The sequence below is a fragment of the Cervus elaphus genome, chromosome 23 (assembly GCF_910594005.1).
Source record: "Cervus elaphus chromosome 23, mCerEla1.1, whole genome shotgun sequence".
NCBI classification, from domain to species: domain Eukaryota; kingdom Metazoa; phylum Chordata; class Mammalia; order Artiodactyla; family Cervidae; genus Cervus; species Cervus elaphus.
In genome coordinates, this window is record NC_057837.1 from 63,229,498 (window position 1) to 63,248,003 (window position 18,506).

The 18,506-nt window shown below is 40.9% G+C and overlaps 2 protein-coding genes across 9 annotated transcripts in view; both read left to right on the top strand.

The window, feature by feature from the left end:
* Positions 1-18,506, top strand: part of LOC122681775 (agouti signaling protein) — a 93,153-nt gene that overhangs the window by 59,535 nt on the left and 15,112 nt on the right. For 2 of the 8 annotated variants that reach the window (XM_043884204.1, XM_043884205.1), the window contains one exon: positions 14,512-14,567. The exons of 3 other annotated variants lie outside the window; for them this stretch is intronic. The gene's annotated coding sequence lies outside the window, so the exon portion shown is untranslated. Of the gene's footprint in view, positions 1-4,283; positions 4,424-12,822; positions 12,842-14,511; positions 14,568-18,506 lie in introns of those variants that run through there. 3 more of the 8 variants (XM_043884208.1, XM_043884209.1, XM_043884210.1) reach the window with 3 other exon arrangements.
* On the top strand, positions 9,905-10,383 carry LOC122681776 (ubiquitin). The gene has a single exon (XM_043884211.1). The coding sequence runs from the start codon at positions 9,997-9,999 to the stop codon at positions 10,228-10,230; it is 234 nt and encodes a 77-aa protein (XP_043740146.1). The 5' UTR covers positions 9,905-9,996; the 3' UTR covers positions 10,231-10,383.

An 18,506-nucleotide genomic window follows, 5' to 3' on the forward strand; every position in this document is an offset into this window, starting at 1 on the left:
CGGCGGGTCAGGTGATCTGGTATTCCCATCTCTTTCAGAATTTTCCACAGTTTATTGTGATCCACACAGTCAAAGGCTTTGGCATGGTCAATGAAGCAGAAATAGATGTTTTTCTGGACTCTCTTGCTTTTTCGATGATCCAGCGGATGTTGGCAATTTGATCTCTGGTTCCTCTGCCTTTTCTAAAACCAGCTTGAACATCTGGAAGTTCACGTATTGTTGAAGCCTGGCTTGGAGGATTGTGAGCATTACTTTACTAGTGTGTGAGATGAGTGCAATTGTGCGGTAGTTTGAGCATTCTTTGGCATTGCCTTTCTTTGAGACTGAGATGAAAACTGACCTTTTCCAGTCTGGTGGCCACTGCTGAGTTTTACAAATTTGCTGGCATATTGAATGCGGCACTTTCACAGCATCATCTTTGAGGATTTGAAATAGCTCAACTGGAATTCCATCACCTCCACTAGCTTTGTTCGTAGTGGTGCTTCCTAAGGACCATTTGACTTCACATTCCAGGATGTCTGGCTCTAGGTGAGTGATCACACCATCGTGGTTATCTGGGTCACGAAGATCTTTTTTGTATAGTTCTGTGTATTCTTGCCACCTCTTCTTAATATCTTGTGCTTCCGTTAGTTCCATACCATTTCTGTCCTTTATTGTGCCCATCTTTCAACATACCCTACTGCTTTTGAAGAGTTGGAATGGTACAGAGAGAAAATAGAATGTTTCCTCTTGAAAAGAATGTTTATACCTTGAAGTCAGAATCAAGAATCATAGTATTTCCAAATGATCTTAAATATTTATTCATTTGATGGTGAAAAGCTTATTAGTACACATATGGTAATGTACATTATAAATATTAGTGTTCTCAGAATGAATAACTAGAAAAATGACAGATTCTATTTATGGTGTTTATTGCAAGGAGTCATCATTATGCCTTAATTATAAGGATTAGTTCAAGGAAATATTAACTCTAAGTCTCTGATAAGCAAATCAAATGCTCCATGGGAATATGAGCAGACTTTTACTTACCTGTGAGCATTCTTGAATTTAATGAAGACAAGTTATCATGAAAACAAGCAAATAATTAACCTTGAAATTCAAACATTAACAGAACCGTGCTAAGGAAATTAGCTCTTTATTCTTCTCTTGGTTTTCAGCTAAAATAAGTAAATGATGGATATTTAGTTGATAAATGAACATATCCAGGAGGTTTAAAAAGATGAAAATGAGTCTGATCTTATTAAATCATAATGGGGGTCTCATTTGATCATAACATTTTAGTACTGGATCAGACCTAAATGAGATCTTCTAAGTCCCTGTGAGAATCTCTCACACGCATGCACAAAGAGATTATAATCCAGGATGGCCCCTGACCTACCTGCCCACTCTATAGGAAATGCTATTTAAGAATTAAAACTCTAGTATAGTAGTAATTATCTATACTTCTAGAGATTTAATTATCTACATAGATAAATCTCAAATAATAATAGCGAACACATAACGCTTACTATATGTACTGTGTATATAGTAAGAGCTTTACATATTTCAACTTATTTAATTCTCACAGAAGCCCTATGAGGTTTGTACAGTTAGTATCCCTGTTTTACATATGGGAAAACTGAGGTTCAGAGAGATTATGCAACCTACCCAAGATCACACAGATAGCCATGGTAGAGATAGGATATGAGCCCAGGGTATCTGCCCTGGAATCTTAGTGTTTGACCATCAGGCTATACTACTTCTCAATAGTATGATATTGCTGAAAATCAAGATGTAGGATACATATAGTAGAACATTTATGTAAATGTTTAAAACCCTCAAAACATTTCTGTGGATTTTTTGTTGTTGTTATCTTTTTTACAAAATCATGTCTCTAGAAGTATAAAAATATTCATGGGAGTGGTACTCACCAACACAGGCTGGATTGTTTTACCTCTGGGAGAAGAAGGAGAAATGAACAGGGAGCCATATTTATAACATTCTATTTCTTTGTTTAAAACTCTGAAACAAATAGGGGGTTAACACATGGTTGAATATGGGTTTCCCAGGTGGCTCAGTGGTAAAGAGTCCGGGTTTGATCCCTGGGTTGGGAAGCTTCCCGGGGGGAGGGCATGGCAACCCACTCCAGTATTCTTGCCTGGGAAATCCCATGGACACAGGAACATGGCAGGCTACAGTCCATGGGGTCACAAAGAGTCGGCTACAACTTAGCAACTCGGCGTGCTCATGGGTGAATTTAACAGTTTATGTGACTTGTCCAAGGTCACAAAGATGTTTTGTTTTTGGCTTCACTAGGTCTTTGTTGCGGCCCATGGGCTTTCTCTAGCTGTAGCACACTCGGGCTTCTCTATCTGTGGCACACGGGCTTCTTGTTGCAGTGCCAAGCTTGCTGTTGTTGCGGAGCATGGGCTCTAGAGCATGCAGGCTCTCCAGTTGTGGCACGCAGGCTTCATTGCCCTGCTGTGGGATCTTAGTTCCCCAACCAGGCATCTAACCTGTATTCCCTGCACTGGAAGGCGGATTCTTGACCAATGGCCCACACAGTAAGTCCCAAGGTGGAATTTTTTTAATAGATCACTGAGTCTCATTCTCCCATTTAGGATTTGAGAACAGTCTGTATAGATTAGGAAACCAACCGGATAGTAATTTGTTTAAGGGCCTACTGCAAGTCAGTGGCAGAAAACAAGTCCCTAGACTTCAGAGCACTTTTCACTCTCACCACCACCCTTTCCTACATCCTGCCATTCTTATACATTCAGTTTTACCTCCTGATTTACCCTCAAAGATTCATGGCTTTTTCCTGCTGGACAACTTGTATTTGTCCTGTTGGTTAATTACTTTTAAGGAAATAATTTTTGATTGCTCACTTATATTCCATTGCTCCATATTCAAATAGGATTATATTTTACAGTCATAGGACTTCCTTTGTGGCTCAGCTGGTAAAGAATCTGTCTGCCATGCAGGAGACGTAGGTTCGATTCCTGGGTTGGGAAAATCCCCTGGAGAAGGGAACAGCTACCCACTCCAGTATTCTGGCCTGGAGAATTTCATGGACTGTATAGTCTATGGGGTTGCAAAGAGTTGGACATGACTGAGTGACTTTCACTTTTACTTTAGAGTCATAAGGTCCAATCAGCACTAGAGCCAAGCCTTTCTCTAGGAATTTTATGTCTTTTCTCCTTTTTTGCCCCTTCTTATTTTTTTTCCCTTACTTCTATCTTCCACAGCCCTCGATTCCCATCATCTAGTATCCATCAGACTCAAGATGTTGTCTCCTCCCAATTCCATATTTGAACTCTTGATTTATCTGAAGAGCTTACTTGGTGGGTCATACAATGAATTAAAATTTAGAAAACCATCACATTTGTGGAGTGCTCCACAGTTTTCAAGGTGTCTACATGGTTTCATCTGATCTTTTCAGCCCAGGGTGAGAGGCAGATGAGATAGCGGGTTCAGACAGTTTATATGACTTATCCAAGATCACAGAAAGAAAGTAACAAAACCTGAACAGAATCCACATCTTCTGACTTTGTATTCACTTCTCTTTCCAATTGTCCCTGTCTCCATAAACCACCAAAAGAGTTGGTCCCTACAAATAAGGATAAATCAATGAAGGACTAGGGATCATCACTACCTATCACATTCTTTCACCACCATCCCTAGCAAAACAGATAATACTTGCTGCATGGCCTTATATTAAGCTGCTCTTATCTACAGAACCTCAAAACTTCACATCACCCAGGGGTCATAAGTTGTGACCTTGTAAATTCCAGTTTGTTCAAGTAAAGCTCAAGTGAGCAAGAAGAGGAGAACCACAGACTAATCACTTATCATGTTAGCAGAAGGGCAACCCTTCAACTGTTGAAAATTTATTTTTTAAATTATGAGACCAACATTGAAAGTTCCCAAAGAGACTTTACTAATAAGGCAGGCTAGGCCTCAGCAATCTGCCTACCTAGAGTTTAACTTCTCCACTGAGTGCTCCTTAGCCCACCCAGAATTTCTGAAAGAAGCTGAATTAAACCCTTCTTTGGCAGGGTGTGTTTTTCCAGGTTAACTCATTAGAGCAAAGCTTCATTCTCTCTCCTGGGATCTATTCTGAATTAAAGTCTCATTAAATACTGCCCATGCGTATCCTCAGTGCAGCCACTTCCTTTCCAACCCTTTCCAACCTCAGTGTCAACACCAATTCTAATTACAAAGACTGGGGAGAAACATAGGGAGACCAGACCACAAGGCTTGTGGCCATCAGAATGAGTATGAAGGCAGTCTTTGCTTGACTGAAGGCAGAGATGCAATGGGGAAGCCAGCTACTGGGAGTTTCTGGGGTCTTTTAAAAATCTCACAGTAACACATCTTGCCTCTGCTGCATAAGGACAGGGAAGACGCTCAGCTCTGGCTTCCCTTAGAGATAAAAGACGCTGTAAGTAGGAAAAAAATTTTTTCTTTTCTTCTGCTGCCTACAGAGATCCTATCTCCTGCTCTGTGTTTAAGTTTCAAATGGCTAGACAGCCCCTCTGTAAAATAAGCGCTGCCCTTTACTTTTTCTACTTTTGTAAAAACAAAAACAAAAACCTGCTCTGCTGTTCCATTTACTGCTGCTTTTCTGATGATGAAACATTTTTTCTTTGCATTGTGGATCAGTGAGACTCTTCCTGCCTGTGCGATGGAGTGAAGTTTAAAATAATTTTTGCAGTAGGGTTGTTTGTTTTCTTGTTCTTGTCCTTGAAATTAGGATTGAGCTAGCCCCTAGCCTGCTCTGTTACAAGATGAGAACAAAATTCCTTTGGCCTCCACTTTTTGAGGGGAAGCATTATCAGTTTAAATATGCTTTCAGGGTGGGTAAAGCTACTGTTACTTTGGAAAGTTTAAAGAATTTTGTGGGTCATCCCTCATTTCTTCATTTTCAGGAAAGCTAAACAGATTTATTTGTTTCATTTTTGTGTATCAGAGTAGTTTAGCACAAAGCAGTCTAACTTTTGTGTGCTAGTAGCTTCTTATTTCTCTCTACCCTGCTTTTTCCACTTTCTAGCAGCAAAAGAAAAAAGTTCCTCAGAAAGACATACTTTAAAATCTCAGCCCTGACGCCAGAATCACATTTTAGCGCTTCTTTAATGTCTTCAGGAAGTCACCAGTAGTATCAGATTTCTAAAGACTTTCAGAGAGTAGAATTTGGGATTTCAAATCAGTCTTCATGTGAAGAATTGGTTCATTTCATGTTTATTAGAGCAAAACCAGACAATCAAACTTCATTTGTTTGAAATCTTCCTTTTCCTTTCTAAGTGTTTGGTTTTTCAGGGTGGATGCCCTTTTCAGCACATTCCAGAGGAAAGCTCAGGTTAATATTTTCAACTGTGGATGCATTTGTTCTGTTTCAGCAACACTGGACCTCTGTTCTGCCATTTTCATCAGAGAGGCTGTAGGAGGCTTAAGAGGTGGAACATTGGAGTCACTTTGGATTTTCTTTGGCTATTTTAGGGGCCTTTGTGAGACTGAGAGATCTTGACCCATTCTAAAACACAGTTCCACAGTTGTCTGTCTCTAAACCTTTTCTACTTTGTTTAAACACAAAGTTTCTCTAATTCACACATGGTCTTAAGGTTTGCTCCGGTATATTCCCTTTGGTCTGCCTTGATCCTTTTCTGCAGGAAATTTTTCTGACATCAAAGCCTCTTCTCTTCCTTCTGCTGGAAAGTTGTTGAGAGCTGTAGAAGACCATCCACCCAGCTTCAGGCCACGCTCAACAAGGAAAGAGTGCCCAAGTGAAAGGAATTCAGAACACTAGAAGAGAGCGTAATTACTGGGCCAGAGAGAAGAGACAGAAGTAGTTTCTGGAGAGTAAAACCATAATCAGTAAAGTCCCCACAGTGATCTTTGTTGAGTGATAAAAGTTAAATCAAGCCAAAGGGAATGATGTCAGGAGATTAATCATTTTAGCAGCTCCTACCAGCATTGCATTCCTTATATACTGTGGGAATGCGTATCTGGCAACTGGAACTCTTGAATCCTGTTTCAGTAGAACAGCAGACAGACTTCACATTGACATGCAGCTGCCAAGATGTTTTGTGTCCTTTTGTTTCTTGAAGAGGAGCACAGCATGAAGCCTTCTCTAGAATTCTAATGCAGAGCCTCTTGGGCAGAGCCCGAGCCTGCCACATGGTTCCTGGTCTCAGAAGAGTCCTGAGGCAGGCTGTCCACGTAAAACCCAGACCAGAATATTATTAGAATATTAGAATATTCTAGAATAATAATAATAATATAATAATATATAATAAAAATATAATAACTTTGTGACCCCGTGGACTATAGCCCACCAGGCTCCTCCGTCCATGGGATTCTCCAGGCAAGAATACTGGAGTGTGTTGCCATTTCCTTCTCCAAGGGATCTTCCCAACCCAGGGATCAAACCCAGGTCTCCCACATTGCAGGCAGATGCTTTAACCTCTGAGCCACCAGGGAAGCCCCAATGATATTAATAGAATACTAGTATTCTAATAATAGAATGAGAATATTATTATTCTAATAATAGAATATTATTAGAATATTATTGTTTGTCATCTGTAAGTCATAAGAATTAAACTAGTCAATTCAGTCACAATAGTCAAATCAGTCTATGTGTATAGATATAGCCCAAGAGATCAAGTCATCTTGGTATTGTTTATTCCAATATTGGTTAAAATGGTAAAGAAGACTGTACTCAAAACTGTGGCCATAGGGATGTTGCAATAGGAGAGGAAGATCAGGCTCAACTCAGAATACAAACAAGGAAAGTTGGGAATTTTTAGCCAGTGAGGACAGGGAGAGGATCAAAGGATGGAAAATTACTAAGAGGAGACATCAAAGATAAGGGGATTCTTGCTAACCTAACCTAACAGGAGTCTTGCTAAAGGCAGGCTTATACATCAAAGGTGGGAGATGAAAAACTTTATTAGATATTGAGTGATCATATATCAAGGGTGGGGGGGGGTTCTCACTAAATTAACAGGATTCTTGCAAAATCTGAGCTATGCAGGTCAAAGAATGGAGGGCCAAAGTCAAGGCCTAATTAAAAAGAGGGCTCAGAGAAACTTAACTAAACTTTGGTCAGGGAGAGAGTCTTTGTAAGTATCCACAAGCTTTTTTCTCTTCCTTCTATCTATTCCCATCCTGCTTCCCCCAACCATACCAGCTACAAAAGCCAGGTCTCCACTTTCCTCAGCCAGTCATCCCTTATACTTTCCAGACTCCCTCATTATTGAAAAACACAGTGTGTTGTTGAAAAACTCCAGGTTCTGAAGTCCTGGAGTCCCTCAGGACTCAAGGTTCAGCATCTCAACTAGCAAATGTATTTCTGACTCATTCTTGTCTCTCTGATTGCTAGGGTCAATTTACTCCCTGATGAAAGAGTCAAGGCCCTCCCCACTTTGGGAAATTAGCTTTCCATTTGTGGAGAACATCTCTGACAGACCTGCTGGCAGCATTCAAAGTCCCCACCCCCAACCAGGGACAATAGAGGAGGAAGAGCTAGTGATTAAGTGAACTTTAGCTGCTGCATTTTTAGTCAATCAATCGGCCAGTCAACCACTTTCACTGATAGAGCACTGAGTGTACAGAACTAAAGGAATTCTAAAACCAGTTTGAGAAATGGGGTGAACACTGTTTTGTTTTCATTTCTACTGTAGCAAATATTTCCCAGAGAAAGGAAGTGCCAAAGAATGCTCAAACTGCTGCACAATTGCACTCATCTCACATGCTAGTAAAGCAATGCTTAAAATTCTCCAAGCCAGGCTTCAGCAATACGTGAATCGTGAACTTCCAGATGTTCAAGCTGGTTTTAGAAAAGGCAGAGGAACCAGAGATCAAATTGCCAACATCCGCTGGATCATAGAAAAAGCAAGAGAGTTCCAGAAAAACATCTATTTCTGCTTTATTGACTATGCCAAAGCCTTTGACTGTGTGGATCACAATAAACTGTGGAAAATTCTGAAAGAGATGGGAATACCAGACCACCTGACCTGCCTCTTCAGAAATCTGTATGCAGGTCAGGAAGCAACAGTTAGAACTGGATATGGACCAACAGACTGGTTTCAAATAGGAAAAGGAGTATGTCAAGGCTGTATGTTGTCACCCTGCTTATTTAACTTATATGCAGAGTACATCATGAGAAATGCTGGCCTGGAAGAAGCACAAGTCGGAATCAAGATTGCCAGGAGAAATATCAATAACCTCAGATATGCAGATGACACGACCCTTATGGCAGAAAGTGAAGAAGAACTAAAGAGCCTCTTGACGAAAGTGAAAGAGGAGAGTGAGAAAGTTGGCTTAAAGCTCAATATTCAGAAAACTAAGATCATGGTACCCGGTCCCATCACTTCATGGCAAATAGATGGGGAAACAGTGACAGACTTTATTTTTGGGGGCTCCAAAATCACTGCAGATGGTGATTGCAGCCATGAAATTAAAAGACGTTTACTCCTTGGAAGAAAAGTTATGACCAAACTAGACAGCATATTAAAAGGCAGAGACATTACTTTGTCAACAAAGGTCCATCTAGTCAAGGCTATGGTTTTTCCAGTAGTCATGTATGGATGTAAGAGTTGGACCATGAAGAAAGCTGAGTGCCGAAGAATTGATGCTTTTGAACTGTGGTGTTGGAGAAGACTCTTGAGAGTCCCTTGGACTGCAAGGTGATCCAACCAGTCCCTCCTAAAGGAGATCAGTCCTGGGTGTTCATTGGAAGGACTGATGTTGAAGCAGAAACTCCAATACTTCGGCCACCTGATGTGAAGAGCTGACTCATTTGAAAATACCCTGATGCTGGGGAGGATTGAGGACAGGAGGAGAAGGGGATGACAGAGGATGAGATGGTTGGATGGCATCACCAAGTCAGTGGACATGAGTTTGAATGGACTCCGGGAGTTGGTGATGGACAGGGAGGCCTGGTGTGCTGCGATTCATGGGGTCGCAAAGAGTCGGACACGACCGAGCAACTGAACTGAACTGAGCTGAATTGAACTACTCTAGCAAGCTGGACTGGGCCAGAATGGAAGACCACCAAACCAAGCAGTTTGTAATTTTCCTTCTTTTCACTTCAGGCTAAAGTACCAACCTTCTTGTGTGACTCTGGAGTTGGGAAGGCTTGGGATCAACTCCTCTCTCTGTCACATGTTACCTCTGTCCCTTGGGCTGCTCTGGGTTTCAGTGTCCTCAGCTGTGATACACAAATTGTTAAGAGGATTAAATGTACATAATGTGCCTATAGGAGCTTTCCAGGTGGCACTAGTGGTAAAGAACCTGCCTGCCAATGCAGGAGCGATAAGAGACTCAAGTTCTGTCCTTGGTTCAGGAAGATTCCCCTGGAGAAGGAAATGGCAACCCACTCCAGTATTCTTGCCTGGAGGATCCCATGGACAGAGGAGCCTGGCTGGCTATAGTCCATAGGGTCACAAAGAGCTAGACTCATGTGCCTAGAGCAGAGCCTAGTGTATAATAGGTACTCAATAAATGGAAGCTCTTATGACTCACGTCTCTGCCCTTGTCAGTAATTAGCAACTTGACTTGTCTTCCAAGGAAAAGAGTGGCACAGTGGAAAATGTTCTAAGCTTGACTCAACTGATTCAAGTGTCTGCTTGGGAAATTTCTTTCCTGCTGTCAGTTTTCTTATCTGTAGAACCAGATTGAATGGACAAAATCAGTGTTTTTGCACATGGCTGTACATCACAATTGCCTAGAAACTTATTGAAAGTATGTCTCTCAAACTCCATCCCTGGAAGTCTAGATTCAGTGAGATGAGGACAGGCTTTGGCGTTTACATTTTGTAAAAGTTCCATGAGAAAATGGATGAACAAATGTGGTATATTTATAGTGGAATACTAATCAGCTATTAAAAAAAGAACAAACTACTTATGCATACAAAAAAATGGAGAGGCGACTGGCATTGTTGGCTTCCTGTATCGTCTTGGAGGCGACGCGGCGTGATTGAATTTGAGGCGTCTTCGCATTCACTCACAGGTCAAAATGCAAATCTTCGTGAAGACCCTGACCGGCAAGACCATCACTCTGGAGGTGGAGCCCAGTGACACCATCGAGAACGTGAAGGCCAAGATCCAGGATAAGGAAGGCATTCCCCCTGACCAGCAGAGGCTCATCTTTGCCGGCAAACAGCTGGAAGATGGCTGCACTCTTTCTGATTACAACATCCAGAAAGAGTCGACCCTGCACCTGGTCCTTCGTCTGAGGGGTGGCTGTTAATTCTTCAGTCTTCTGTTCATAATGCCCAATGATGGCATCGTTCTGCACTCTAGCCATTTACCCCAATTTAAGTTTAGAGATTACCGGTTTCAGTAATAGCTGAACCTGTTCAAAATGTTAATAAAAGTTTTCTTGCATGGTAAAAAAAAAAAACAAAAACAAAAAAATGAATGAAGCCTCAAAAACATGATATTGAGCAAAAGAAGTCAGATACAAAAGCTGAATCATCATTCAGTATGATTCCATTTACATGCTCAGTCGTTCAATCATGTCCTACTCTTTTTTTTTTTTTCAATCATGTCCTACTCTTGTGACCCTGTGGACTGTAGCCCACTAGGCTCCTCAGTCCATGGAATTCTCTAGGCAAGAATACCGGTGTGGGTTGCCATTTCCTACTCCAGGTGATCTTCTGGACCCGGGGATCAAACCTGCGTCTTCTGCTTAGCAGGTGTTTTTTACCACTGAGCCACCTGGGACGCCCTGTGATTCCATTTATGTGAGTACAAAAACCAGCAAAATCAATCTATGGTGGTAGGAGTCAGAATAGACGTTACCTCTGATGAGTAAAAATGGATATTGCCTGGAAAGAGGCACAATGAAACTTTCAGGAATGGAAGAAATGTTCTATGTCTTGACCTGAGTGGTGGTTACACAAGTGTATAAAGTTAGAATTCATCAACCTCGATACTTAAAATTGGTGCATTTAAAAAAAAAAAAAATTGGTGCATTTTACTGTATAGAAATAATATCTTAACAAAGTACTGTTAGCAAATGAGCAAAATGTTCTCCTGACAACCTGAATGCACAGCCCGGTTAAAGTTCCCTGGACAAGATGATTCCTAAGATCTCTTTCAGTGCTAAAGCCCTGTGGTTCTTATATCCTCATCTCAGTTCCCCTTAGTCATTTTTATCCATAAATTAGATTATTTCTTTTACCTTTATTTTAAAATTTTTTATTTATTTCTTTTATTTTTGGCAGTGCTGGGTCTTGGTTGCTGTGCATGGGCTTTCTCTAGTTGTGGTACACAGCTTCTCATTGTGGCGGCTTCTTTTGTTGTGGCACACAGGTTTAGTTGTTCCGCGGCACATGGGATTTTCCCAGAACGGGGATCAAACCAGTGTCCCCTGCTTTGGCAGGTGGATTCTTTACTACCGGACAGCCAGGAAACCCCTCTTTTCCCTTTTCTTGATCAAATGCAAGATCAAAGATATGAAGAAAAGCCACAGTGAGTTAGCGTTAGTCTCTTAGTCGCGTCCAGCTCTTTGTGACCCCATATTCGGTAGCCCGCAGGCTCCTCTGTCTATGGAATTCTCCAGGCAAGAATACTGGAGTGGGTAGCCATTCCCTTCTCCAGGGGATCTTCCCGACCCACGGACTGAATCCAGGTCTCCTGCATTGCTGGCGGATTCTTTACTGTCTGTGCCACCGGGGGAGCCCTGAGAAAAGCCATAGTCCTGAGTATATCTTAGCAGCCAGGTAAGGGATGCTAATGCAATTTAAGGGTTGTCTAAGCCCCAGTATGACAAAACAAAGGCCAAGGAAAAAAGTATGAAATTACCGTCTGACTGAAATCTGATATGATATGAAATCTGACAGCTCTCCAGTCTTGTTGGCCCAAAGAGACCAACAAACCTGAGGATTTTCTGTTGCTGGCTTTCTTTTCTCTTCATTCATTTACCAAATATTTATTGAGTGCCTTGCTTTGTGCCAAGTACTGCTGGGTAGTGGGAGCAACAAAACGAATATGATAGCAAGGCCCCTGCCCTCAGGGAGTTTAAATTCTACAAGAAAAGGAAAGTCCATACAAAATAAATATTTATTATTAACAATTATTAATTGTTACATTGTGGATAAAAGCTATGAAAGAAATAGGATGATGAGATAGATAAATACCAAGGAAGGACACTTTTTAGATAAAGTGGTCAAAGGAGGACCACCATTTGTACATACAATATTTGTACAGCGATCCAAAGATTGCCAATGATCCAGCCAGGTGAAGAACTAAAAGAATCAAGTTCAAGACCAGAGAATGAACATTAGGGCCGAGGTAGAAGGAGTAAAATATGTCTAAAACCTAGTAATTGAGTGGGAGAGTCTATCAGATGAGGGCAGAGACAGTAACAACAAGGCCTTATAAGAATTTGTGATTTTATTTGAAGAGCAATGGGAAACTATTAAAGTCTTTAAGCAGGGGATGTGATTTTAATTCCCCCTCTCCCTACCCCTCAAAAAAAAAATCTCTCTGCTATTTTGCAAATGGATGAAACAAGACAAGAATGAAGACAGGATGTTAATTAAGAGACATTTACAGTTGTCCAGGCAACAGTCCCAGAGGTTCAGAATCTGCTGAATTGCTAATCAAAGCTATCCTAGCTTTGGTAACTAGGTTAACCAAAGACAGAGAACAAGAGCAAACAACTTCAGAAGTTAAGTGAGTTCCTCATGCTCAGTTGGCCTTGTCTTTCTAATGTTTTGCCTGGATGTCTAGATGAGGGTGATTAAAGGATCCCCTCAGAAGGTTGGGCTCAGTCCCTAAAGTATCTTTCTTCAAACTCATTCACAAGATGAAATCTTGAGAAGAGAGCCAAATTTGTGACCAGGGCTCTCCAGGTATTTTCATAAGTTTCTTTCTCTCTTTTAGGGTCTCGCACTCACCCTCAGCAGAATCTACCCTCCTAACACAGTGCCTGAAAACTCTCTCGAACCCTTCTTTCTTTGCTTCTTCTTTCCTTTCTTCAGAGGTCTGCCCTTAGATAGGAAAGTAGAAAACTAATCCGGGAGTGCTAATTGCTACCAACTTAACCATGACCGAGAGCATTTGCACTTGATCCTTATAGCCCATAAGACATGCTATGGAATCTGACTAGTTAAGGGAAGATATTTTGAGGCAGAATGTGGCTTAAATTCTGTTTTGTGAATTATCCCTCTCTATTTTCACATGGAATTCAGACTAGCTGACAGAGGTTGTCTGAAGGAAAACATTACCTGGAGACATCATTGATTGTGGACTCTGAGGCCTGAATCAGCAGATAGAGGGATTCAGAGTAACATAAGGGTGGGACTGGCTTTCCATAGAAATCTTAAGAGAGGACAATATAGGCAGTCCCCAAGTAGAGGGCACCATCTTGCTTGGCTGAAGGCAAGAACCCAGAAATAGGCCAGTGCTACGGGCCTGGAGGACGCAAGACTTAAACAGGCTTCTGAAGGGAAGTATAGGATTTGGAGAAGGAGATGATGAATGGCCGTGACATTCTAAACAAGATGAGTGGAAGAATTCCCTGGTGATTCAGTGGTTAAGAATCTGTGCTGTCACTCCCAAGGGCTTGGGTTCAATCCCTGGTCGGGAAACTAAAAATCCCACAAGCCATGTGGCGTAGCCAAAAATGAAAAAAATAGCATAAAATAAACAAGGGGAATGAAGCCCTTTTTTTCAGATTAGAAGGTACAAGTCCACAACTCTGCCCATAGCTTGTTACCTATTTTTCACCCAAGGTTGTAGAGAGAAAAGCTGGAGGTCAAGCATAAACCCATATCTGACAATGACTGATTCTCATTGATGCTTATGGTGCTAACTTTTCCTTCCTTCTCTTCTCTCCTGACCTGGGCAAGTTGGAGTCCCCTTAGGGATAAGCAACACTAAGTCACAACCCTGGTCTTGTGAGTTGGATGCTTTATTCTTTTTAAAGAGAAACAGCCCATTCAGAGAGAAAATCAAATCTCGGCTTGGCTATAAATAATTGCCCCACTCTTTAGAAAGTCTAAGTTCTAAGAACTCTGAATCTAATCAGCATCTCAAAGGGCTGTGATCTACCAGATACAGAGAGAGACCAGACCACAGTACAATTTACAATTCCTTTTTTTTTTCATTATTGTGAGAATATTTTTAAACATGGAGAATTTCATGTAACCTCCACCCAGAGTCATCCATATTTATTACTATATTTGCTTCAAGTCTTTTTTATTTAAAACAAATTACGGAGGGAACTCCATGGAGGTCTAGTGGTTAAGACTCCGTTCTTCCAAAAAAAATTATAGAGTTAGAGTTTCACTTACCCCCTTTCTCCAATCCCCATAATTCTTATATTTCTTCAACTTTTCCTCCCTACTTAACTTTCTCCTCTGTACTTTCCTTTTCTGACTATTTTGTGTGTGCTGCATGCTAAGTCGCTTCAGTCGTGTCTGACTCTTTTCAACCCTATGGACTGCAGCCTGCCAGGTTTGTCTGTCCATGGGATTCTCCAGGCAAGAATACTGAAGTGGGTTGCCATGTCTTCTTCCAGGGGATCTTCCCAACCCAGGGATCAAACCAAGTCTGCTGAGTCTCCTGCATTGGCAGGTAGGTTCTTTACCACTAGCGCCACCTGGAAAGCCCCACCTGTTTAATTCTCTTCTCATTAATTATTATTTTTTTTCTTTTTTTCACCATGCCATGCAGCTTGTGGGATTTTAGTTCCCCAACCAGGGTTTGAACCCTTGTTTTCATCAGTGATAGCACAGAGTCCTAGCCCCTGGACCACCAGGGAATTTCCCTCTTCTCATTAATTCTAAAACCTAGTGAGTTTAATATTTTATACACTCTTCTAAATATGTTTTTCAAAATAGAAGACCAATTTAAAAGGAGGCTTCTTTAAGGATCTTGATTACTTTTTGGGTGCGTATCTGGTCCTTAACTGAAACAGGTTTCCATTCCAAAATAAAAGTTGTGATTATTAAATTATATGGTGCTTTTTCTTTTGTAACTTTTAAATTGCCTTTAGAATGTCTAGAATTCTAAAGACATTTTAAGCAACTTGCAACATTCGAATGAATTTACGGCCTCTCAGAATTATAATTTTGAGTAAAAACACTCAACAGGCTATCTTAATTCTGGTTGTGTCAGCTTCAGTTCAGTTGCTCAATTATGTCTGACTCTTTGTGACCCTATGGACTGCCGCACGCCTGGCCTCAAACTCATGTCCATTGAGTTGGTGATGCCATCCAACCATCTCATCCTCTGTTGTCCCCTTTTCCCGCCTTCAATCTTTCCCAGCATCAGGGTCTTTTCCAATGAGTCAGTTCTTCGCATCAGGTGGCCAAAGTATTGGAGTTTCAGCTTCAGCATCAGTCCTTCCAATGTGTCAGCTTAAAATGAAAATTGTTTTTTAATTATAAATTCTCCTGATTTAGGCCATATATTACTATCCTTACTAGACTTAGCTATAAATCATTATCTGCTTCCTGAAATCAGATTTATTTTCAGAGGGCTAATTCTTACCATCAAAAGGAATATTCAACAGAGTGTGTTGCAGCCTCTCTGAAGGGGATGCTGCTCATATGGATTCACAGCAGGTTATGTTACTGAACTGAGGTCTGGCTCCTTGTTGCTCAAAAATTAATATTTGAGAGGCAATTGTTGGTAGAAATAAAAAATGTTGCTTTTAATCAGAAAGCCAGCTTTCTGGGGAGAAGGTGGACTCACGTCCCCAAAAGCCAACTCTGAAGATTCTGCTAGGCCATGGAAGTTTTTTAAGGGAAAAGGGGAAGTAATCTATTAATCATTGAGATAGGGGACCACATTTATTGCCATATCCCCGGTGTGCAGGCTTGTTGACTACTTGTGATCTTTCTTTAGATAATATCTTGTTCATATAATTTATGAGATTACTGAAGGGAAGACTAGGGAAGAGATCTGCTCATCTGTTAATTACTTATTCTTCATTTCTAGTATTTTGATCTACAGAAAGAATCAACAGATTAGGCAAGGTATTATGTGATCAAAAGATGTAAAAAGTGTGCTTGGGCAGGAGATGAGTAGATCATGGTGGTGGTGATGCCTGGCTTAAGGTTAGTTACAGTATAGCTTTGCTAAAGTGACAAGACAAAAGGGGCCTCCTCCATAGATGCTTACAGTCAGAGTTAGAAGAGACCTTAACCATCTAATTCAAATTGTTTTTGTACAGTGTTGTGGTCCTTTAATGGACTGGAACCTGGTGGTACGGAGTCAACGATAAGAAAGTAAAAGAGAGAAAGAGGCTGATATTCCCTGGTTTACACAGAGGACCAACAAAGCCCTTGACACAGGACTTAAATCGCTTATGAAGGCACCAGGCACCCTCTCAAGGGGGTAAAGGCACAAAGTGCCTTCTCGAGAGGGTCTTAAAAGCCCGGGCAGGAAAGTGAGCACGACGGGTCTCCACGCTCCAGAGAGTCAGCCAGAAAGAGAGAGAGAGAGACAAAAAAGACACGGGGACCTAAGCTCTGATGGAGCAAAGGTGCCTTAATGATTTTTCTATGAGTATATATAGGCTGTGATACAAGAAACTTCTTTCGGGAATGATAGCGATCAGAAAACCAAACATATAGCAACCGTTACCAAGGGAACAAGGGGTAATGTTAGTCACAAGGTCAGGAGACAATCCATATCTCAAGAAAGGGGAGCAAGACTAAACAGTTTTGTCATAAAGAAAATGTTTACTAAAGGAGACCCAAGCCTGCCTCACACAATGACCTCAGTCCCTGGGAGCAGTGTGCTGTTCCGCTTGAAGAGGGACAAAGGACTCATGAGAGACAGCATGTAGGAATCCTCCCGTCAAACATTCCCTGACAGTACAGGTGAAGAAAAAGTGCCCACAGAGAGAAAGTAACTTTCCAGAAGTCCTACAGTGAATTCTTGGCAGGGCTGGACCTAGAACCTATGTCCATTTTTGGCCTCTGCTCCATTAAGATATCTCATGTTCCATTTTGGCCTCTGCTCCATTAAGATGTCTCATGCCTGGAGCATAGACAGCTGCAGGGAATGTCTAGAAGCAATCTTATCATTATATAACTTACTGCTGAAACTACTGAGTGTAATTTAATGTTTCCCCTAATCCACAAACTTTGGTTTTTTCTCAGAAACTTCTTTATAGCCACCATGTCACACTATTAGTATCAGCTTTCTCTTTCTTATAACCAAAAATGGTTTCGTGAGTGTTCATGTGAGCAGTTGCATAGGGCCTCATGCTTAGAGGGCCTCATGCTTGCTTAGTTTAAGGTGTTCCTTGAAATTCTTAACTTTTTAGCAACTGGCTCCACATTTTTATTTTGCACAGAACCCCACATATTAGGCAGCATACTGGTAACTTTCATCCCATGAGATAGAAATGAGAAAGAAAATGGTCTCCCCATTGTGTTAGGAGATTGTAATGAAACGCCTAGAACTATCCCTTGGAAGAGGATCAGAAACTTGGCACCTGTACCCCTGACTCAGGTCACTGACTATTTCCCACAACCCCAGGCCACCAACCTAGTTTGGATGTGCAGGACCTAATGATCTTTCCACTGTGTGATTTGGCTTCTTGAGAAAAACTCTAAGCAACCTAAATGTCCATCAACAGAGGAATGGATAAAGTAGATGCAGGACATATATACAATGGAATATTACTCAGCCCTTAAAAAGGAACAAAATTGGGTCATTTGTATAGACATGGATAAACCTAGAGACTGCCATACAGAATGAAGTAAGTCAGAAAGAGAAAACCAAACATCACATATTAATGCATATATGTGGAATCTAGGGAAATGGCATAGATGATCTTATTTGCAAAACAGAAATAGAGGCATAGACGTGGATAACAAACACATGTACAAGGGCAGGAAGGGGGAGTGAGATGAATTGGGAGATTAGGATTGATATGCATACATTGTTGATACTATGTATAAAATAGATAACTAATGAGAATCTATTGTATAACTCAGAGAACCCTACTCAGTGTTCTGTGATGACCTGAGTAGGAAGGAAATCGAAAAAAGAGGGGATGTATGTATATGTAGGGCTGCTTCCATTTGCTGTACAGTAGAAACCATTTGTGTTGGTGAGAAAGTAATTTCAGTTTTGGACCATGAATTTTAAATCATTATAACTAGGCTGAAACACATCTTTATTAAACAAAATTGGGATGATTACAAGTAACACATTTTTGTCAGTGAGAAAGTTTATTCTTGTAGCATAAAAAATCCATGTGTCGGGGTTCGACAAACTCTTAGAAAGCATTTTCTGCTTCCTGCTGGTTGTAGAAGCCTTTCCCCTACAAAAAGTTGCCCAGATACTTGAAGAAGTGATAGTCAGTTGACAAGAGGTCAGGTGAATATGGCGGATGAGGCAAAACTTGTAGCCCAAGGTATTCAACTTTTTTTTTATTTTTAAAATATTTATTTATTTTTTAATTGAAGGATAATTGCTTTACGGAATTGTGTTGGTTTCTGCCAAATGTTAACATGAATCAGCCATAGCTATACATATGTTCCCTCCTTTTTG